A 23,983-nucleotide genomic window follows, 5' to 3' on the forward strand; every position below is an offset into this window, starting at 1 on the left:
CACTAACATTCGTTCTTCTTCTCGCTTCGTTCTGTATTCACTTACAATTCAACTTTTACTCAACTGCTGCGCCTGATTTGTATCAACACTAGGTACGTATCAAATTTAAACTCGGTTCAACACTTCCAATCTAACTGTCATATACACAGAAACATGTCGATGCGGTATCTGTCTACAGAATGCGGTTGCGTACACAAGGATTCATGCTCATGCTCGTGCAGTCACGAAAATGACTGTGAGCAACTGCTCTACAAACATCGATGCAACAAGTGCGGCAAGGCGTTCAAAAAAATGGGGGCCCTCATCGCGCACTACAAGGCAAAACACGAGCCAGCAGCCTCGCTGGGAGAAGAGACTCGAGCTAGTTTTCTTGCCGAGCTGGAGGATCTCAAAGGAGAGCAGGATCATTCGAAAAAAGAGGCGGATAAACAACGGGCTGCAAAGAATCGCGAAACTGCCAACGGGATAGAAACCCGTTGGAAGAGCCATTGGAAGCACTGTGAGAAAGACCTCATCGAGGCCTGCAAGGGAGACTTGTGCAGACGAAAGCTCCGAATGGGGCTACTGGCCTACCCGCCTGTCCCTCAGCTCCCAGACCCAGATTTTTTCGTGAAGCCGCCCGCCTGCGTTCCTGTTATGGACGGGGATGCGCCGGCCAGACCGCCAATCGGACCGTTTATCCATGGCGATTTGTCAGATTACACGCCTGTTACAAAACCATGTGGACAGCCAGAGAAGGGAGAGGCAGTGGACGAGAACGAAGTGTACCATGACCTTTTGACAAATCTTGATGAGAGTCGCTGGGGTTGTGGTGATGCCGCCACCGTACTCAGTAACCTCAAAAACCACCTCATCAGTAACCAATCGGCCAAACAGGCTCCCAACCTCGAATATGAAAACGCTTTAAACCCGCCCTCCCTTTTCTTCACTGTGCCAGGCATAGCCTGGTATTTGTCCGGCACCAAGTCAGTGGATGCGCATACCAGGTCCACTACACCAGCCGCGCAGGCGGCGACTCATGGTGATAAAAATACGGTTGCCAAACTTGAACTGTTCTTGAAGGTCCACGGTACCTCCATCAAGGGAATCCAAAGTGCCTGGCACAAGCTGGCCCACCTGGACGCTGACAAGCTGGGGAAGGACGATTTCGATAGACGAGAGATTCAGACTTTGACAGCAGCGATATGGACACGAGTGAGCGACGCCGCGTTCTGGCAGGACAAGTGGGCCGGGGGTCCTTCACATCTCGAATACGTGCACAAGTCCGGTCGATCCATACTCGAGATGGCAAAGGCTTGGGAAAAATGGGATGCCGAAGCGCGAACCGTGAATTTCCCCTCGCCCATGTGCTTGGGTAAATCAGTCCCTCCCACGGCTACACACTCCCTCCGGCTTTACAAAGAATATGTTCTTGCCCCCAAAAGCCACCCCGTCAACTTTTACGAAGAGGCTGTAGACTCATGGCTAGCTGCCATACAGCAGTCACCTGGCTCAGCCGACGACCGACAGAACGGAGAGGTAAGCCGACATGCTCCCTATTTCCGCGCATGGACAATCGTGAAAAAAGAAAATTAACAACCAGCTATTCGCATAGGCGTGGACTGCAGCAAAGGCAGCATACGCCAGAATTGCAAATGCAGTGCAAGCCGCGGAAAGAAGCATTGCGCAAGAGGACAAAACGAAAACTTTCGACGAGTTTTCGGCTTTTATCGCACACGAGCGCGATTTGGAAATGGCGCCAATGCCTTTTCTGTGCTTGGTTGACCATTACTTCCTGTCCGAATATTGCCGGGAGTTTGTAAAACAAGCCATCCTTGACGCGATAAAGATATTCGGCAGCATAATCGGGGTAGACGAAGATTTGGCCATGGCATTCGCCCAGGCTTTAGCCTGGATGGCCACGTACCAAGCAATTCAAGCCTTTCTTGAACGAGGCTGGGTGTTCCCGCACGCGGAGCTTGAACAGACAAAGAAGAGAATTCACCGTCTGCAGTTTAAACACGACCTAAGCTTGAAACACGAAATGGAGCCCTACGACGATTCGAGGGAGTGGTTGGCCAGGAAGGATATTCCTCACCAGGAAGATCTCGAGCTCGAGGACAAACGCGAGGCCTGGAGAATCCCATTGGAGAATCGCGTAGGGGATGCTGATGCACTTTTTTTGTCTCTGTCTATCGGTTACGGTCTAATCCACAGGGGGGCGGATGTTGACGAGGAAGGAGATTCCCAAGCAATGGAAGTTGACTAGGTTTTTCCTTTTTTTTCTGTTCTTCCGGGCGCAGTTTTGGGTTGTTTTGAGTCGATGAGCATTCCCGATTTCCTTTTTTAATGAATGTGTTGGGCGGACTTCATGTTTGGCTTGGTATTTGGTGTTGACCGTATCGTCGGTTCGTTTAACTGATATTTTGCGAACGCCTGTTTATTTTTCACCTTGCCGCTGCTGTAAAAAGTCCATACGAAAACGAACGCAGTAAACAAACAACATCAATTAGCCAAATTTCAATCGCTCGTTCGTTGTTTTAATGTTGCGCGAACGTCCGTTCACATAAAAGCTCCACCGTGAATGGGCGCCCTAATCCCTCGAGCTTCCACATATAGCTTTGTTTTACAAACTACCGTTAGCCTTTTGCTTGGAAAACGAACGGGCGGTTGCAAGATCTGCCTAGCCCAACGTGCACACAGGCCGCAAGAGCTGAGCAGATGCGAAAACAATCTTTTTTTTCATTTACGCGCGCCTTTCCTCCAGAGCTATCCCGCGTAGCAAGGGGGTACAGCGAGCCGCCTTATTGCTCGGTATAAAAGTTATATCCAATCGGTCGAACAAACACCGGTGCAATGGTAAAAGCCACCTTGCCCCAAAGATCCAGTAAGGGGAGGCACCTGGGTATGAGTTGGCGAAGAAAGACTAACGCCGCCGTCCTCGTATGCGTACGGCTTGATCCCCATTGGTTATGCGCACCCGGATTCTCCTGGACGGAATTGCGGACGGTCTGAGTGATAGACTCCACCAGTGATTCGGTATCTGCCCACCCTGCGGTATTTGCCGCACACGAGACCTAGGACCTCCTGTAGGCTTTACGGAAGAGCAGTGCATTTGAAGTTTGACTGCGGATCCTGCCATTAGTCCGTCGGAGGTAGATATTTTTGGCAAGTTTTTATCGCTCGCTTGCGTACAGCGAGACCATTATCTTGGAATCAGTCCACGACAGGTGTCGCCATTTCAGTCTACATAATTAGGCAGGGTTGAAAACCTATCTTTTTTTTAATAATGCCTTTAGAGGACCAAAGGCATTATTTGAGCCGGGAAAAAGCCTCAGATAATAACGTTGGGCTCCACATCTCCGACCCCCCTAAAGTCCGGCCCCCTTGAAAAATGTAACGACGAAATACCCCTTTTATAAACCGATTTAAATGTAAACCTATCAACGCACAATAATACAATCATTGTCAGGCTCTCCCGGTTCGCTAACCTCTTCTCCATCGTTCAAATCCTCTAAACAGTCCCTATTATTTTCCTGTGCTTCATAAACGTTTTTTTTGCTGACCAAAAGCTCGTTGGGATCCGGAATTACCCTTTTCCTTTTGACCGGCCGTACCGCCTCCAATTTTGCTTTTAACAAACTGATTTTTTGCTGAGCTTCAGCCAATAAGATATCCTTGGTTTCGAAGCTTTTTTGGACTTTTGCAAACAAAAGCCGTGAAGTGGCGTTACTTTTTTCGGACCGGGAAATTTCCTGTAGTTGAAGTCGAATATCTCGGGTCGTTTTAGGGGTTTTCCAAATAAGTAAAGATTGGTCGTTAATTTTTTGGTTTGGGCTTTCCGGTGTTTTATCCCTTTGGAAGCCGTTATTTCTACCTTTTTCGACGTTGGCGTTGCTATTTTCTAATAAAAACGGGTTTAAAAGTGGTTTTGCCAAGTTCACCGGCCATAACCCCGTCGTACGCCAACCAGATTGAATGGTTTTTGCTATAAATGCTTTTGATCTGGCTTTTCGATAGCAAAGTAGAAAGTTTCGTTTCCCAACAACCGTTGAACAGCAAAACTGGTTTACAAATCCCAGGTGACGTCGATAAGCTTCCTTTAACGGCCCAAAAACCGATAAATCCAACGGTTGAAGAACGTGCGACGAATGAGGAGGTAAATATAAAAGCTGAATATTATTTTGGAGGCAAACAAGCATAAACTCGTCGCTGACGTGTGATCCGTGGCCGTCGAGAACTAATAAACGCTTTTCAGGAGTTAAAGGTTGGGTATTTGGAATAAACACCTTTTTTAACCATTCGATACCTGTTTCATTATTTGTCCACCCGTTTTCTGTTGCATGAAATTGCCAGGTATCGAAAGGACTTAAATCAGCTGGAAACCATTGTTGCTGTACGTTTTTCCCCTTAAATATAACGAGGGGAGGTATAACAGCCCCCGTAGCTGATACACATTCGATTATGCTCGTCCAACCCCGCGTTCCAGGCTCTTTTCGCTGTAATGGCCGGATTTTATTACGCCCTAACACCAGGCCATTAGATCCTTTGCCTTCCATTATACCTGTTTCGTCCATATTCCAACGGTTGGCCGGTTTTATAGTATCGATAACGGGATTTTTCAAATAGGACCACCAAGATTTAATTACCTCGGTTGTAGCCCCATTAACCCGGGCATTTTCTATTCGCCGGGGCCTTTGGGTTTTCAAAATTGGATATCGGGCTATAAAACGGCTAACCCAATGTTTCCCAAGGCTTTTTCTTTCTCCGGCGGCCTGAAGAATTCGTTCCGCAAAATAGCGTAGTTCTTGATGCGTTGGCGGAAGGCCTAACGCGGCCTGCGCAAGTACCCAATCTGCCAAATAGGTCTCCTGCTCCTGTGAAAGCCTTTGACAAAATCTTTTCGCTTGTTGAATTGACTGGGCCCCCTTTAAACGATCGTGAAGGGTACTCCGAGGAATACCCCATTTTTGCGAGGTTTTGTGAACTGATTTGCCATTTCTTATGTCAGAAATGGCAGCAAGAAGCTGATTTTCAGTGTACTGTTTCATTGGAAAGTTTGGAGCAAGAATCTTCAAAATGCAAGTTCTAAAGTGAAAAATTCGTCTAGATATTTATAAAATAAAACAAAGGGTTGACGTGGCTGAGTAGATATTTTTAGGGGCCGGACTTTAGGGGGGTCGGAGATGTGGAGCCCAACGTTATGAATAATGATCCGCAGGCTTTTTACTGTGACTTAATTGGTTACAGACAGAGCGCAGACGCAAAATGCTACCAAATACACGAACCATTTTTTATATATCCGAAACAGCTAGGTGAGGTGGGAATAAAGTTCCTTGGTAGGGAGGCTAGGAAACTGTATCTTCACACAGCCTCTTAGCCATGCCCTACTGCGGTGCCGATAAATCTGAGAACTCCCTTCCTGTTGGCGCCCATCAGCCTTCGATGTATGACAGCGAAGGGGACGTGCTATTTACCCTCAGGTGTGATTATAACAACTACAGTAGTTAGTACCTGAAGTAAATCTCGAAACCCCTCGTTGGTAGATTTTAAGTTGAAACGCCGGTACGTCAAATGTGGCCTTTTGTACACGAAAATCCAAGATCTTTGCGATAATGAGGGTAGAGCCTTTCAAGTGATTCCAGCTCATTGGCCCCGGATAAGTGTTACTGCAGAACGAGGTATGAAAAAAATTACAGCCGCCTCCAGAACGGCTCGCCACGGAAAACGATCGTGATGAAAAGTGCTGGCCTCGAATACGTCTTTCACCTTTGCCGCAGTTTGCTGCACAATTGCAGCAGTTGATACTATAGAATTACTAGCGAAAGGTTTATCATCATTTTTATAGGATACGTGTTGGTGATTTATAATTAGCGAAAACATACGCTTCCTTTCCTAGGAGCAAATCGACGTGTCAGTGGCCAAGGAGAAGTTTATGGGCTACATCGACTTTTAGGATCCGCTGAAAAATGAAGACGACGCACACACCGTCCGTCACTTCGGACCAGATAATGGAGAATGGGCCGGGTGGTTCGTTTGGATGCAGATGGTATCGACTGGCCAAAGCAATCCCGCGTACCTAAGCTGCAAGTTGTCCGGACCCAGCATGTGCTCGGTTATGGTCGAGACCATCAAAGCGGTAATGGAGTCGGAACCGACGCTGCTTTAGGAGTCTATGTGGAAAGAGGACATATTTGCCCTATAGGAGCGATTTGAACAGGTTCACGACGAAAATCGGCGCTTATCACCAAGCCGGACACGAACCTCCCTCTGGCCGGTAGACTCGGTACCTTCTCCGGTAGTTGATGAGCTGACCTGATCGATCATGTGCTTGGGTATAATCGAGCACTCGCGAACGGGTTTGGGAGCGCTGCAGTTCTGGGTCTACCTGTAAGAGCGACTTCGTTGCCAACATCTTGGTCAGCTTCATTGTCACCGACCAACAAACGACTGGAGACGTGCCAGGAGGCACTGTAACGACAGCGAGGAAAGGTGCCGACGGGGACGCAACGGTGAGCAAGGTTCCGAGCATCATTTCCATTCTCATCCCGCCGTAGGGGCCTGCCACGCTGAGCCTGCCAATTATCCTGCTCACTAATCCGGCCTTGGGGTTTTTTTTTTTTTTTTTTTTTTTTACAAATAAGCTCTAGTACGAGTTGCTTTGTATGGTCGCATAAATCGTTTTCCACGACCTTTCCTTTAACATTAGCGATTTGTGAATCTCGCGTCGCTATACCTTGAAAATTTGTCCAACGTTATAATGTTGTACATTGCCGGGTCTGCATATAGGTTACCGAGCTGGCCTGGTCTATGAGCCCAGACCCAGTCCGCGATGCACCCATATGCCTGATGAAGTCTAGACCCTCCTCCGTGGGTTTCGAATTCATCCATGCCCCACCTCCGTCAAAACCACGCAAACATTTAGCAGGAAAAAAAGTCTATGCAACGTCAAAAAGATCCTAACACAACTAGTACTGGAACTGTTTTGTCAGGCTTTTTTTCGTCTCCCTTGAGAATGAGGAAAATTCAGCTGACGGTGCATGGAAGGATAGCAATCATGTTAAAACACGGTGAATTTGAGTTGTCGGTTTTACAATAGTTTTGTGGCCGTTTGACGCCGTTGACCTACGACCGCAACATCAGCGCAGGTTTTGGTTCAACGTCGATGCATCCAGCACGAACACAGCACCGGAGGCTACAACCTAATTAGCACCTGCAGATCTCCAACTCAAGAAAAGTTTATTTGAGTGACCGTCACTTCCCAGATTCACCCTTAAAAGAACCGCAGTGGATTGTAGTAAATGCTGTGAAAATCCCATGGAAGTGAACGACGCAGGGAAAAGGTCTATCAACACTAACTGCAAACCAAGAAAAGACCAGAAGAAAAATAGATAAACGAAAAAAAAAGGGGCAAGCGGGGTCCATGGAGTTTATAATGCCATGGTTCCGTGTCGATGATGCCGAACGAGGCCGGCGCGTCCATGATGGGTATGCACGAGTCGCTGGACTGGTACAGCAGGGCAAGGAGATGCTCAGCCCGGAGATGAAGCACACGGCGTTTGCGCACCTGCACGCCGGCAAGGGTGGCAGGGCCTTTGCCCACTCGTGATGAAAGACTTGGCGACCTCTTTTTCAGCTCAGAATTACCCTCGTTATTAGCCCATTCAAGCCAAATCCAAGTCAGGTTCTGCTTAACCACGCGTTAATAATGAGCTTGTCTTCGTCAGTCATCAGTCAACAGTCGACCAAGGTGTGGAATCCCCAGGTACACGGTCGCTCTGTGCCCGGACTCGGCGGCTTACCGGTCTGCCTGCGTGTATTTGGGGGTTACAGCACGCACGACGACGACGACGGGGCGGAATCAGGCCGTGACGTCGCTAGCAACATCGACGGCCACCGTCACCCAGACGCAAGGCCTACCAAAACCCGAAAAAAAGGAATAGCCCGGCCCAGCCCACCAGCCCCGAGGCGGGTTAATAGGGGCCCGCGGGTTTGTGGGTTTAACCCGAGTTGGGTAACCCTGGGGTTTTAAAATGGGTTGATTACGAAATAAAAATGAGGGCGGATCGTCTTTTGGTACCCAAAAACGATTATTCCATAAGCTATATTTGGGTGTAATTTGATGGAAAACCATGCCTATGGAGGTTCAGCTTGCTTGAGCCCCTCACATGCCCGTCGCGATTCTTTCCTGCCGTCGTTTCCGTAAGAGCATGCCGAGGCGCGCTTTGCACTGCGGATCTCTTAATGGATTTGAATACTGCAACAGACGTCCGGCACGCAGAAGCCTACCTTGTCGCCATTATCGCTAACACAAGAAGGCTTTACATCGTCGCGTCACCACCCATTTCTGTCATTTTTAATCTCTCCGCCTCGAGACGCAGGCCTAGGACGTGCTCAGCGTACCACGGCCAATACCTCTCCTCGACGTACCTTGCCAGCCGGCGTACACACCAGATAATCCTATATATGCCGAACAGATTGCTGGTGCTACCAATCGTAGATTCAGTCCACAATATTGTCCGGCCGCCGTCGCAGTCCTCCCGCGTCGTGGCTGCGAACTTCCAGTCGTGGCCGACGATAATAAGTGCCGGGAGAAACACTAAATCAGGTGTCTTAGGAGGTATCGAGGTCTGGTTAGGTGCGGTAACTGCGGCAACATTCTGGCTCATGGCCCGGACCCCCGTCTCTCCTTCAGCTCTCTCGTCTTCCACATTTATGTCGGCCGTTGGTCGTTGTAAATGCGGTGGAATTTGTAGTTTGTTCTGTTGTTCCTGCCGCTGCCATTCGAGCAACCTCCACTGTGCGGCCTGCCAAACCCCCACCTGCAGCTCGGCCTTCTCGCCCGACTCGCCGGGCCGTTTCGTTTCGACGCTCACGGCGATGGGCCACTTGTTCAGGGGGCCAAAGTCGGTATGATTTATGGACGTTCCGGGCGTCCTGCGACGCAGTGTCTCGATAGCTTGTGCAGGTGTCTTGCATGCGCCAGTCCTGTTGGCCCCCTCCATGGCCGGCTGGTCGAAAATGGACGTACCGTTGACTATAAAACAATAATCAACTTTTTTCCCCGACGAAGAAGACCTCGGGAGGATCTCGGGAGTAATTCTTGCGGTTGTGCTAAGCAGTATTGGCCGCGCAAAAGGTCAGCAACATGACTTTGGGCGAACAATGCGGAGAGCAATGCGGGAAACGGTCATACCACGGCTCGAAACCGACAAATCCATCGGCTGGAAGCGCCAGGCGTAGCAGCCGGTAATGTACAGCCTGGTTCCACCCATTTTCGTCATGTTTGCGTTCTTGGCAGCGCAAAGCGGCGAGAAGCACCTCGCAAACTCTAGCGGCGGGGACGTCGGTAATCACGTCTGCCGTCGTGTCTTCTTCTGCGCCCGTAAATGCGGATTCAGGTATGCGATACCCCAACGCACGCCTCTGCTTTGCCTCCTCCTCCGCGTGCTTTAGTTCCTGCTTGAGTGACGCATGCAGCACTGGTGCGTCACCGCTTGCAACTTTTTCGAGCTCGGACACGAGCGAAAACAGTTCGTCCGGCAGTCTGCCGTTAGCCAGTGATCGCACCTGAATGGCTTCTTCGGGCTCCACCTCCAATTCTGCCTGCCTTTTGCGGGGGCTACTGCTACGCTTGCTTGTTCTTGATGATGTAGAATAACTGAGAGAGACGTTGCTTCGGAGAGTAGAGGCTGTGGGACGGGGCGTCTGTTCGGCCTCATCGAATTCGGCTTGTCGACTCGGAAAATTTCGCTGTCGCTTCGTCGGGGGTGTGTTCATAATTGAGACGGGCGGTACATTGCCAGGACCGATTTGGGTCGCGGGCGGCGTCGGTGGATCACTCGGTCGAGTTTGCGGATAGCTGCAACGTTTGCGTTTGAGGGCTTTTACGGGCAAGCTCTCGATCCAGTCAGAAATGCGGTGGTTATCGTACATTGTAGGATTGACGACAAACAATGCTTCGCGGCAGATGGATGGTAAACAATGCTTCGTTTTGATTTGCGCCATGCATGGTTGTTGGTCAGCCGAAGGGCATTAGTCGCTGTCCGAGGTTTACCCGCGGTGGTGCCACACCAAGCCTGGGTCGCGCTACGGCTAACTATTACATAACCCAGTCAGGTTCGGTACCGGGGGAAAAGCGAGTGGCCTGGTCCAGCAATTACTGCTAGCGCTGGACTACAGCCTTGCCAATTGCTAGCTCCAGTTCCGCAATTTAAAACGCCATGGACCCCACGAAGCTATCGTAACATGATTGAATTATCGCCACCGAGCACAAACGCTACTTTTATCGCGACCAAAATTTGGTGGAATATAAAACCAAAAGTTTGACCCCAAATCAAGGCCTTTGCAACAGGAAACAATGCCTGGCTGCTGGAGCACGTCCCAAATGTTTATTGCCATTTTTGTGCTGCTGTCCCAAACCTCGAAGGGTCCAAAAAAAAAAAAAAAAAAATAGGCATAGTAAAAAACGCCAATTGCACCAATGACGCTGCACGGTCAGCTAATCGGATTGTGCGTTTGGATGCAGGAGGTTTTCCATCGCTACGGCAACGCTCTTTATAGGGCGGCAAAATGCGGGGCGTAGCATTGGATGGTTGTGCGGAGCGAAATAAAAGTGGAGGTTAACTAATTATGGAACACAGGTCCTGGACGGAAGCAGCAGGATCACAACGCGAGCGAATTACACGCCTAATTCACCACACAAACTACTGGGCCTTTGCCGCATGCACAGGAAGGGACTGGGTGACACTCAAGTCGATCAAGAGTTTTACCGTTCAAAATCAGGCAATTGCGTGGTTGCTTACTCAACGGTGTACGTTGGATGCCATCTATCCCCCCAGCCGCGTTGACCTGTAAATAGCCTTTAGCAGCACGCCCCAAAGGCATACCAGCATAAAAGCAAGACTTTAACGAAGGCCTACCAGCGGAATTGATGATTATTGCCTCGCGACGCAACGCTGCTACACTGTCAAGATGGCCCCGTCTTCGTCCATTTTTACGTGATAGAGCGGAATACGAAGGCTTTTGCATGTTGGATGTGAGAATTATCCCGAGCCAAAAGGCTCCCATAGGCGACCGCATCGTATCAGAAACCCTTTTGCAGCCTCTAACAGTATGCAGAGCTGCTTTTTCCATGTTTCCGGCGTAAGGAGCACGAATTGCACCGCCCATTAGACAAGCACGAATGCTGGGTATCCTTTATTGTCGAATCGTCCTGTGGTTCTCCTCGCATCCCCCTCTCGTGTAAAAGCAGCCATGAAATAGCTGGCTTTGTTGCGCAAGAAATAAAAAGAGAGAGCGCGCTCCAGCCAATGTTTGATGTTCGCGGGATGCCAGAACCAGGTTTCTCGTTGTGATAATAGATCAGACGCCGCAAAAACACAAGTTATATTAGTGACAAAAAGTGGCGACTCGGCTCAGCAACACCTTATCCACGTTATGTACTGGACAATACGGGCGTGGCGCGGCATTCCTCACGGACCCGATGCAACTCCAGCAGCTGCTGGGCATGAACATGGGCTTCGTCGCCGTGTCCATCCTCTCCGTTGTGACGCCATCGGCTGGGAGCTGACGCGTATATTTCGTTTTATCAGATAAGTATACCGTAACAATTTTAGCAGTTTTTTTTAGTAATAATCAGACCCATAGGCCAGAACCCCATCATCTACTGGGCTATGGCATAAACGGCTCAAGCGATGCCATACATGCTTACTACAACAATAAAATTATGGGGTTTCAAGCAAAGTGCCATAGATATTAAAAGGGTTCTCGTGTCGAATATGGTGTTCTGGCCATTAGCCAAGCTGGAGAGTTTGATTATTCAGGTTCGTGGGCGTTTGGTGGTGCAAGCTGCTACTGGCAACAACAGCCAGGTGGCAGTGAGAACGACGTTTGATAGATGCACAGGGTTAACCGAAAACAACTCGCCAGCCCTTAATACCCAGCATAGCCGTTTATATAAAACGGGTTCCTGACGCATTGTGGTATATAACGTCTATTTAGAAAATTAACTCCTTTAAATAACTAGTAATACGCCTTTACGAACGCCTTGGGACTGCGCTCAAGACCTTCTACCAGTAGGTCTGGATAGCATTGCAAACCTTGCAGATCACCACGGAGGCCTTATACGACGTTCCGTTGGCACACTCGACGACGACGTCGTTGTATGTTGATCGGACGCCGTTCGGGACAAGGTCGACCGATTCAGCTTGAAGGGTGACGGGACTGAGATCCCATGGCGAAGGACGTGATGCTGAGCCCTGTTCATCACCCGGTTTCCTGTTCTCCTTCAGTTTTAAATAGAACCAGCCAAGGAAAAGGCAGCTTTGACGCCGAAGTTTGAACATCTTATTAGCTTGACACGGGTAGTTTTGGGCGAAAGGAACAACACAGTTGTGGAGGGCGGCAATACAACAACAATAGGTGGCAGGGAAGCGGTGGTAATAACGAGCGGTAAAGGGATATGGCACAGATAAAAAAAAAACAAAAAAAAAGAAAAAAAAAGAAAAAAAAAACAGTTTCGTCGACTGTATAGATAATTCGGTGCTTAACTCTTATCATACAAGTCACGAGACACATCCGACGCCTCGCTAGCCGTGGTGTTGTTGTCGCCGGGCTTCTAGCTCTAGTTTGTACCGCCAGGGCAAGAGACCCACGTTGACGGCTGCCTTGTACATCGGCCAGGAGAACGCTTAGAGCGTTCGCGTAAAAGTTACAGACGTAGGCAAATTAGCGTAAAAGGGTGTCATAGTCTCTTAATTAGCAAATACTGTCACAAACCAACCCACAAAATGCAACAAAACCTCAAGCAAAAACCAATCACCAGCTCCAGTTCACCCACGGCAGCAGGGGTTTGGCCGCTAATATTTGAATTCCGAGGCGGCGCAGTCGGTATCATTTTAAGGCGCATTTCTGCCCTGGTTCTGAAGGTGATTCAAAATAATACTACCGCTACGGCAAGCACAACGACAACCGTTACCTTGGCGTCACCTTTGAAGCCAAGACGAGATCGATGGATATAACCTGGGCTGTATTGGCGTATATTTCAAAGCTTGCTGCTGCCACTTCTCTCTCTGATATCACCCAGAACATATTGGTTCACCTTAAGTGGCGAGTCGAGGCCACGACCCCAACAATGGTATGAACATTTGTTTGCATTTGCCATATTTGCTGTTTCGTCTGAAAGGCTGCAGTCACGTATGTGTGGCATCCTTTGGCCAGGTGACTGTGTTTCATTGACTTCGGCAATGGGAAAAAATGTCGTCGATGTTCCGTGAATGTTTTGCTTTGGATGGCCTGGTGAGCGTGACGCCATCCAATTCAGGACGCTGAGCAAGAAACTGCCCACGGTCGATCTCCTGTGCGGAGCAGGTATGTCTTTGGTATCATCAAAATCTGGGCCATTCACAATCACGACAGGAAAAGCAAACATAGCCGAAAGTGTTGTGTACAAGCTGGCCGTGTCCAAGGCGGCCAGAACGGAGGGCTAGGGGCGCAGCAGACCAAACACTTGGTCACAGCATCACTCATGTTCAACACCAGGTCCTGCATCAGCATCGACGCCATTTTTGGTTCGCCGAGTTTCGGAGTATGATTACTTATTTTGCCTGTAATTGCACTTTCGGACCCCGTTACCTAATCAGCCTTGACTTTGCCATCCGAGTTTTTAAACTGGAGCTCGTTGCCGTACATTTTCACCAGTAGTGTTTTGTAACCGTCTCCAGTGGCCATTGCAGCTGCCTCGAGCACAGCCACATTCGAATACTCCATAAGGGGCCCATCTTCCTATAGCACTCGGCAGTCGTGGACATGGTTGTGCAGACGACTTCGAAAACATAAAGGGCGGTCACCCTAACAACTACCAGTTACTCGTCCACGGTCGCCCCAAGACGCAAGCATCGGTCGGGGGATTGTGACCATGGAATCGCCGGATACGTCAAGAATGCAGTCGACAACTGCAAGTGGAGCAAGTCCCGAGTCCCAACTACGGCCAGTTTTTGTGGTACATCAAAATCTAATCGTTTGTTCATCAGACGTCTCCTTTTCGCAGCGGACTCGTACGAAAACAACAGCCCGCTCACGTTGTTCATTCCCATACTTCTCAAAATCTTTTCCAGTGCAGGTTTGATCCTCCTCGTCACCCAGTTCTTCCTTCCCGAGGCAATGCCTGGCTGTCTAAGTGATTATCTCGCCGCACGTCTTGGATGACAACGCTCAGTTCGCGCCGCAAGTAACATTGAAACATGGCCGTTATAAACAGCTTGTCTGCCTGGGCCAACTCGTCGTTTTCCTTTTCCCTCGCAATCTTCCTTTTCATGTTAGACATCTTAATAAGCGTGCTCAGGATTATGGGGCTTCCTCGCACTATCCCCCGTCTTAATTTGTGTTCTAATTGATCCTGTTTCAGTGAATTTGACAACGTCCTCATTTGTTTTTTTCTTCTTTGGTTGGACGTCTTCTGCCGACTCCTTAGAGTTTGAGACGTATTTCCCAACCTTTGTGGCCGTTTCATTTACCGTTTTCCTTATTCCTTTCTCGGCCTAACCCCATCGTGATCTCCGTATATAATGGGGTTTTGTCTAGGCATAAGGATTCCAAGGCGCATCGATAGTCCTCTGGATTGTGCCCTTTTTTGAACGGTTCTTGCCAAGTGATCGACCTGAAAGCTTTAATGCATATATCTCCCAATCGTTTGCCTTTTGGACACAATAAGCCGTTGCATTTTCGTATACTGTTTTATATGCATTCATAAAATCTTGTATTAGAGATTTAGTCAAGTTCCAGGGGTGATCCACTTTTTGTACATGCCCGAAATACTTGGACATTTGATCGCATGGTCCATCATCTTCCAAATCTGCACCTTTTGCAGTTTCTGGGTTTGTCTGTGCCGCGGCTGTCAGTCGTTTCCTGCTTTTCGTTCCTTGTTATTTGTCTTTGTGTTATCTGTGTCTTTTTCCTCGTTTAGGTTTGGTTCCATAGATTTTAACTTGTTGTCTTGTTTAGATACAGCCCATCGACATCCTGTTAATCATTTGACGGGTTTCCAGCACCATCGTCAACAATGCTGTCCTTTAGGTTTTGTCCCCCCCAGTCGGTTACTCGTTGACGGTTTATTACAAGGATTAACGAAACCCCCACAATGGCCACAGATCTTCCGTTATCGTTGTGTTGTTCAAACTCCTTTCCGTCTTTTCTGTAAACAGGGTGAGCAGTGATCCGGAAATGCTTGGTTTGTGCATTATTGTTAACGCCTTTTTTTCGAATGATTCGATTTCCTCGCTCGGCTACCTCGTTGGCGTAGTGTTGGTATGCTGGTACGGGTTGGATATGTACGTGTTTTCGTCCCAACCAGTCCGCAATGGGTCCCACCTGGAACTCTATTGTTTTGAAGAACAAGGCAGTACATCTCGCATCGTATGTCGCCTCAATAACCATATGGTCCCCCTAGGTCTCTGTAGGGTGTCGGCGTTGTCAGGGTCCTAGAAATTGGGGATTGTGGGGGGTTGCTGACTGTCTGTAGTGCTGCGTGTGCTGCCATCCAGGTGCTGACGAAGTGCCCGACCCAGTGCCTGCGGAAGGCGACAGGCGTATCCAGGTAGGCTAGCTTGTGCAAATGTACGGTAGCATTATCGATATTTTCCTGAACATGGCAGACGCTTGTTTTTCAGTGATGTTTTGGCCGTCCTGGATTCTCCTGATATTGTCGTCGTTTCCGTTGTTTACCTCTGTCTCGATATGGATTTTTTCCGGGATGTGGCTGTCCTTTTGCCGTTGTTGGCGTTGGACCGTTTCGGGTTTGCGCTGGAAGTTAGTATATATGGTCGAAAATAACAGCCGCGGCGAGGAACTTCAATCTTTCCTCTCCGCCATCCTTGCTGCCTCAAGTCTTGTCGTTATCCCTGTCCTCGGACTTTTTATCGTTTTTTTTTGGTCATTTTTCTTGCCTTCTCCGTCCTTAATCCAGCAGTCGTCCGCGGAGTGACCTTTGTATCCACAGCCTTCGAATGTATATGTCAGTGTTTGGTTACCGCTGCTGTTCTAATTCCTTTTTTCGTCGCCAGTGGCGTTCTTGTTTGATGTGGTTTTTCCCTCCTTTTGTAGTCCTATCCGTACCAGATCACTTTGGATTTCTCTATTTTAATTTATATACTCGGTCATAGCCTCACAATTTTAAAATTGAAGGTTGTGAACTTTTTCGATGAGAACTTCTCGAATCCTTTCCGTGGATGGGTGCGTATATGCGACGGATGTAGGCTAGCAGCTTGTGTGGAGGTGCCTTGGCATATTCGGGATGATTGTCTATTTTTGCTGCGATCGAAGTACAGACTGTCAAATAGCAGCTCACGGCACTCCTTGATCCTCTCCTCCTGTTTTTCCTAGTTCTTAGCTGCTCTGTTCCACGATGCCATAGTCAGAGTGTAATCGACCGGTATACTGTCTACCTTAACTTCAGCGGCCGCTGCAGCCGTTCGTGTATTGAGGCTTCCGTTGCCTATCTTGAGATAAACTACGTGGTCTTCCAGTTTATTGTTTCCCCCACAAGGGCAAGCCCGAACGAGGGCCACTGATCAGGTCTCGACGTCTTTATCGCTGTGTACATTATATCGAATTGATTAACATGTACCTGTTTGTCTACTTTATAAACATGAGGTGCGACATAAAATCGGCGTTTGCCGCGCATGTGGCCATGTGCTTCAAGTCGACGTTGAACCCGTTGTCTATATTTACGAAATCGTTGTCCGAGCCTGTCCAGCGTAACGTATGCAATTTCCAATGCGTGTGCGGATGAGTTTGGCCTGATAAACAGAAGATCCCTCCCATATCCGAGCTCAGGTTTGCCCAATTTGCTGAATGTGTATATCCAAATACTCACATCCTCGCTCGCCCTTTTTGTCGTATCAGCACGCGTTGGATATCATTATACTGGTTATAGGGTTATGTGGGAAGCGGCATGGCACCGCTCGGGCGTGGGTATCCCTCGACATCAAGACCTGCTACCGTGAGTGAGGGTAGCTGGACAGGCGTCGAGATGCCCGGTCTCCCGTTGGAGCACAAACCCTATCCGATAATTACAGCCGTCATCAGCCGTCATCAGCGTCCACAAGTCGTTGTCAACTGTAGGCACTGTTCCCACCACGCTACCAGGGCCGTCCGGAATTTATACTTAGCAACATGTCCTCGTGTTCTGGTAGGTAGACGTCTGCCAGTGCGATTAGCCTCATCCTCCCCTCACGAAGCCGAGGGGAAATGCTGGACATGCTGGACATGCAACAGCCGAACAACATTATCGTGGTCCTTGTGGGTCTGTGCGAGGTATTTAAACACAACTGACGAGCAATCCGATTCCACGCCCGCTGTACCAAACACGCAATGGAAGAGGACGGAAGCATACGATGGAGGGGATGACGGAGTAATAGTCGAAGAGTATGGATGCGGATGGGAGAGATAACTCTCCCCCTTTACGGCCGGGTGGATGATAAGCTGTCAATGTCCGATTGCCAGTATATAAACTACTTCGTCCCCATCAGGGGCGCAGTAACGGTTGGACTTTAACTACTGCGAGTACTGCAAAAGTTTCGCATTGTGGTCGCGGATGGGATTAGACTCCGTATCCAGCGAGCTTCTGGCGGTGGGAACATCAACTCACCGGTTAACTCGGACAAACCCTTGTCCAAGGTATGTCCCCTCCAGATAAGCATGGCGTTTCTGTTGTCGAAGCTGAGCAAGATCGTATACGTGGGTGTGTGTAGGTTTGACGTTTCGAATCGAGTATGGAGCAGTTAAATTTGCTGTGTACTACTACACGCCGTACGAAAAGGCGATCGAGAACCCGAAGGGCATGGTTGTTTTAGCATGTATATGTTAATCAATCAAATCACCTCTAATACTGTCGTAGCTTTGTAAATCTCCTTTTAATGCCCCCGTCCGGTGCGACGATCCCATTATCGACGTTATACTAAAACCGCTAAGGGACGGCCAAAGGCTTGCGATTTTTGTATAGGATGTACAATTAGTAGTAGTAGTAGTATTATTTAACGCCGGGCTCGGCCCGGCTTGTTAGCCGGCCGTTAGCAACCTCCCGAAGGGTATTTCGGCGCGCGTTCTATCTTCTTTATTTACACAGGGGGAAAACAAGGAGGGTAAAGGCGGATCGTACCTAACCGGGTTCGGGCCCGGTCCTGCTTAGGGGGATAATTTACTAACGCGACCCCGTGCCTAAAATGTACGGAAAGTTCGTCTAACGGTTTATACCGTAAAATATGGGTAAAAAAACAATAAATTTATTTTTCGTTTAAATTCGAATCGTTTACAATCGGTATTTTTAAACGTAAAACGCGTTCGTAACGCGCGGGGCGCTGGCGGGCCGCTTTAAAACGGGCGTTAAAATAATTGGTGGTTATCGAAAACGTTTTAAAGTTTTTCGGTTACCCGAAATTTGTTTGGAAAAATTTGCGGCGTTAAACGCGGTTTAGCGGCCCGACCGGCCGGTCGTTATTAAACCACGGCCAATTTTTCCATACCGCCCGCGAATGGCGGTAATATACCGGGTATTTAGGGGAAATCCGTTTCCAGCACCAGGTATACGAAATATTTGCATTTTAATAATGGAAACGGTTATAATAAATTTTAAAATCGCCGTGGCCGGTTTTTATGGCCAAATAATAATCTAATAGGGGTTTTGGCAAACGCAATTCCTCGGGTTTTTTTTTCGGTATATATTGGAATTTCCATTCCTTATATACGGGGGACCGTTTACAAAATTTTTTACGCCATTAATCCTTTTTTATATTCGAAAAAATGGTTTTAAAAACCGTACCGGTACCGTTATATATGGTTTATTAAATTTTCGGGTCTGGGTCCGGCGGTCCGGCGGAACCGGTTTTAATTAATTCGTTAACCCGGTCGTTTCCCGGGATTCCCTAATACCCAAAACACCAACGGACCCGAATTTCGGTGCTTTATTTTCGAAATAAATCGACAAAATTATGGAATTCCAAAAAAACCTATTGGGACGACCGCGGCGCGTCGTTTTTAAAACCCCAAATAACCGAGGTACTGTCCACATAAATCCAAATCCGGGCGCCTGGCTGGGTTTTGGTTACCGTTTATAATTTTTTTAGGGCGTTAATCGTTTCGGCGTCGAAAACGTGGTTTTCCGGCGTAATAAATACGGAATTTGCAGTAAATTCCAGGCCCGCCCTAAAAACGGCCCATCCGTACTTTATTTGGACGCAATTATTTTCGTATTTTTCCGAACTATCCGTATATATTACGATATTATTAAATAATATTATATTCAATTATTCGATAAAACGGCGCGCCGTTTCCTTTTTTGGGATTTTTCCGGTGGGGTTAATGCGAAAATCCGGGGTATTACGAAGTGCGCGCAATTTTAATTTCCGGATCCGCGGGAGGAATTGTGTAACCGTTTGCAGGGTCGTGGCCGGTTAACCTGGGTTGCGGGTATAAGGTATTTTACGTAAACGGTTAATAAAAAGGTACTTTTTATCCGCGAACTTTAATCGGGCGCCGTATTTTAAGCGGGTATGGGCCAGCGCGACGCGGGTCGAAAGTAATCCTGCGTTTTTAAGGATAATGGACGAAAAAGTGGTTTTATACGCCGGGAAGATTACCCGTACCGTTAAAACCAGCGGTTTATTTAATATTTTAAAAAATCTTTTTTATTTATACGTTGGGTTATATTATATTTCGGTTGCGTAAATGGCCGAGGAACCCACGTATACCACCGCTGCCTTACGAAATACAGCCGTAGGTGGTCCGTATTTTACTGCCCTAAAACTTTTAAAATAAATAACGACCGCCATTATTTTGGTAGCTTTTTCGGCCACGTAGCGGCGCCCGTCCAACCGCCGGTTAAACCAAAAACCCAACCAACGCATACCCGGGTACCGTTCGGCCCCGGAAGCGTTTTATCCGCGTTGGCCGCCCGGTAGTTGGACCGGGGTAACCGTTTTACCATTAATCCGGATTTCCGGGTTGCGATCGTGTTTTTTTTTAATAATGTAAATTACTTTTATTTTTTCCGCTACGAAATGGATCTTTTTTTCCGCCGCAATTTCGTGCATATTCCGGAATTTATTTTCCAATTAACGTACGTTTTCCTCCAACGAGGGTGACGATTTCCATATAAATACGTCGTTTACGTATATTAACCGCCATTTCGCACCGTTTTAAACGAGGTTTGCTAAATATAATATATATAAAATCGGGGAAAAAGGAGATTTTTGCGGGGTACCGCACCCAAACCGCCTAAAACCCGTGGTCGTACCTTTTAACCGGATTCGGGCTTGGCGGTCGTTTAAAAAATTAATTACGAATTTAAAAAGTAGTTTATTAAACCCAAAATTCCGCATTTTTTATATTAATCGCCTATGGAAAATGGCGTCGAAAACGCTTTGGACGTCGCATACAATAAAAGTAATTTCCTTTTTTCGAGCTAAAACCTGTTCGATATTGTAGGCGAGGGTATAAACCAAATCCGTCGCCGATCGTTTGGGTAAAATACCGCCGTAAATGCAATTAAGGAACCCGTTATCGTATATAGCCCAAATTATCCGGCGTGTAACGAATTTTTCGAGGCTTTTTCCAATGCAGGAAAAAAGGGTTATAAACCGCCAAAATCGAACGTTGTTCCGGTTTTTTTTCCCCGTTTTCGGTAATATCGCGATTTCGGCCTTTTTCCAAAACGCTGGGAAATATCCGAATTCCAGGCAACGTTGGTAAAACCTGCGCACCGGTTCGGCCAACGAAACCCATCCGGTTTTTAATAACCGGACGGTTATTCCGTCGATACCCGGGGACGTGCTCGTAACCCCGATATAAAAACGTTCCGCCTTTTCCGTATTAATTTGGGCGTCCCAAAAAATTTTAATTTCGTCCGCCGACCAGGTTTCCAAAAAGTTTCCCTGCAGGTTATCCTCCGCCGAAAAACGGTTAAATACCTTCCGTTATAATACCTCCGTTTTTGTTAAAAATTCGTTTATTTATTCGCCGTTAATAATTAACGGCGGAAACCGGAGGCGTGGTCCGGTTCCCAACCAACTTATTATATTTTACAAATTTTTATCGTCGCGCAATTGGTTAATCCGGTGTTTCCAATATTCCCGTTTCGCGGCCCGCATTTTTTTCGTATAAATTTTTTTTTCGGTAAAAGCGCCTATTTTATTTACAACGCTCCGTTTTACCCGTTAAAATTCGGTCTAAAACCGCTGGCAGTTTTCGGTCCACCAGGGAACCGAATTGCCCCTTTTTCCCGCCGGCGTACCCACGACCTACGTTATTTGCTTTTACAAAATTGTAAATTTAACTATTTACGCGTTTAATGCGTAATTATTGGCCGCGGATCCCGGGTCCGGTATATTTTGCATATTAAAAACAAATAATTCCGCGAATTTTAGTAACCGGTCGTTTTTAACCGAAACGTTAACCGCTTCCGGGCGCGGGGCGCCGCGCGTCCGCAACGTGGTATAAAAAAATTTGTGGTCGGAATTTATGTAAAAACTACTATTAATTATAATTATTATATTAAAAAGGTTGGAAAAAATTATATCCAGTAAACCCCCGTCGCGGTGGGTGGGTACGCCGATATTTCCTATAAAATTTATCCTTTGGGTTTGCGTTTATACCGTTAATTAATTTTTTCCGCGTGCGTTTATACGGCCCGGTTGGTATGTAATAACCGTTACGTTAAAATCGCCGCCTAATACCGTGGGTTTATTTGGTACGGTATTGCATATTATTTCCAACGCGGTTTTAATACCCGGAACCTTATATACGTTAATAAATAATATTCCATTAATTTCGAACCAAAATACGTCCCGCGTATTTTGGCCCTGCGGTAACCGTCGTTATGCGGCCCCTAAGGCTACCCCCTTTTTAACGTAGGTAAATACCCGAGGCCGGAACCCAATTATAATTTCGTAAATGTTTGCGTACTATTTATCCATTGGCGTAAAAATATTATAACCCGGGTGCGTTTATATAATTGTATTTAACCCGCATTACGGTTTTTAAACGTTAACCAGGTCCATTTTTTTTTAATAGTATAACTCCAACAAATTCAAATATATACCCATTTTTTTACTTACGTTGGCCCAAATTACGTCGAAATATTCCCGCTATATATTACCGAACGAATATTTCGTTATATCGATCGATAAGTTATTTCCAAATTTATTATATTAGCGGGGCAAATTTCGGTAGCCGTTGCGTTTTCCTCCATTTCGGTTGCCCAAACGATTTTATTATATATACGTTTTTATTTAACTTGCAGGAAATTGCGGATATCCGCCTTTACCGCCTCGTATGGCCGCGTTTTTTTATTTAAAATGCTCGATCGGGAATTCGAAATTTGCGAATATTGCGATAAAATGTTTAAAACCGGGATTGCAGGTGCTGGTTTTCGGCGGGCCGCTTTAACCCGGTCGTTAATAATCGCAATACGGTTAATACGTCCGATTTTGCGAATCCCTTTTAATTTACGCTATAAAAATTGTTTAAATTTCCCATTTACCATTAAAAGTCGGGTAAGGCAGTTTTTATATCCAAATAGGAAATGGCCGTGGACAATTAACGCATTTGGGGGCTATTTTGCACGGTTTTTCTTTTATCGCATATTTTATTTTACCATATATACCGCAACGCGTTTACCGTACGCAACGACGTATTTCGTAATATCCCTGGTAATTATTATGGTAATATATAATTTTGTATAATTTTTTAATTTTCCGCGCACATTTCGATATTCCAAACAATTAAAAAGGTTTTACGGGTTAAAAAAAGGATATTATCCACGTATTTTCAACCGTATATAAGTTATAATTATATTTGGAAATATACCAATTAATTGGTTACTAACCTATTACCACGGTAATTTTTTCCTGGATTATTTTATATACGTTTTTTTTTTCGTTTAAGCAATTAAACGTTCGGGGTATTCCAAAAACGGCGTATATATACTAAATTGTCGGAATAATAACTTCCCGCGCGTCCAATGCGTTTATAATAACTTTAACCGCGTTGGGGTTAAAAAATTTTTACCGTATTTCCTTAAAAACCACCGTAATACCCCAACCCGTAAGGGTACGTTTGGCGTTTGGGATTTTACTATATAATACCGAAATTAATTCGGCTAATTTAATTGTTACCGTGTATAATTTTTTCGTTATTATCCGCAATTTGTTATTTACGCGGATTAAAATGCGGTTGGACGGTTATTTTGTTAAACGTTTCGGGGTTTGGGAACGGTCCCGGCCCGATTAAAAGGGAATTGCGGAACTGTTAAATATATTACCGGGCGTCGTACGTATCGGGTACGAACGCGTGGCCGGGGTTAAAATTTACGTTGGGGCCGCCGTTGGTGGCGTAGCGGTTCGTTCGGCCCATATAACCGATTTATTAATAAACGTATTTTTGTTTTTAAAAACCGACGACGCCGTACCCGTCCTCGTAATTAAAATGCTGCGTTTTTCGTTAAAATTGGTCGGCGAACGCGACGGGGAACGCGAACGTTTTTTTTTAGGGGAAGTGCGATTAAAAAACTAACCGTTAATTACGTCGTTAAATTTAAAAACAATTTTCCTAAACGCGGCGTTTTCCGGGGTTTGTAAATTTTCGAATTTAATTATAAAAACTTTTTCGAACCAATTGCCGATTATTTCCACGTTTTCCAACTTTTGTTACAGTGTTTTAATGGCCAGGGCCGGGAAATTGGAATATTTTCCGCGGCCAGCCGGTTAAGGCGCGTTAGCGGTGCGCGTGTCGAAAAATACGTGTCCCGATTCGGCCTGGCCCTGCGGTAAAACCTGCGGCGTGCTCTGCGGGCGCGCGCGGCGGTTTAAGACCTTTGGTAAGGCCATAACGACCAGCGCCCGGAGGGCGAAAATTCTTCAGCTGTTAAGCTTATTGGTGTGTTTGGGTGTGAATCGCTAACAAAGGTGGGTCTGACCCATGAATGGTGGAGGATGCTTGATGCGTAAATATA

At 46.9% G+C, this 23,983-nt stretch overlaps 3 protein-coding genes across 3 annotated transcripts; 1 reads left to right on the forward strand and 2 right to left on the reverse strand.

Moving 5' to 3' along the window:
* Positions 1-291: 291 nt before the first annotated feature.
* Positions 292-2,248, forward strand: PpBr36_11081 (uncharacterized protein; the record flags this gene model as incomplete). Its single annotated transcript, XM_029898185.1, has 2 exons — positions 292-1,518; positions 1,595-2,248. 2 exons carry the CDS (start codon positions 292-294, stop codon positions 2,246-2,248), a joined length of 1,881 nt encoding a protein of 626 aa, XP_029743495.1.
* A 6,052-nt stretch (positions 2,249-8,300) lies between these two features.
* On the reverse strand, positions 8,301-9,987 carry PpBr36_11082 (uncharacterized protein; the record flags this gene model as incomplete). Its single annotated transcript, XM_029898186.1, has 2 exons — positions 8,301-9,093; positions 9,176-9,987. 2 exons carry the CDS (start codon positions 9,985-9,987, stop codon positions 8,301-8,303), a joined length of 1,605 nt encoding a protein of 534 aa, XP_029743467.1.
* A 2,063-nt stretch (positions 9,988-12,050) lies between these two features.
* PpBr36_11083 (uncharacterized protein) lies at positions 12,051-12,326 on the reverse strand (the record flags this gene model as incomplete). The annotated part of the gene is made up of 1 exon (XM_029898187.1): positions 12,051-12,326. The coding sequence occupies one exon, from the start codon at positions 12,324-12,326 to the stop codon at positions 12,051-12,053; it is 276 nt and encodes a 91-aa protein (XP_029743513.1).
* Between the last annotated feature and the right edge of the window lie 11,657 nt (positions 12,327-23,983).

Source organism: Pyricularia pennisetigena (genome assembly GCF_004337985.1).
Source record: "Pyricularia pennisetigena strain Br36 chromosome Unknown Pyricularia_pennisetigena_Br36_Scf_13, whole genome shotgun sequence".
Lineage (NCBI taxonomy): Eukaryota > Fungi > Ascomycota > Sordariomycetes > Magnaporthales > Pyriculariaceae > Pyricularia > Pyricularia pennisetigena.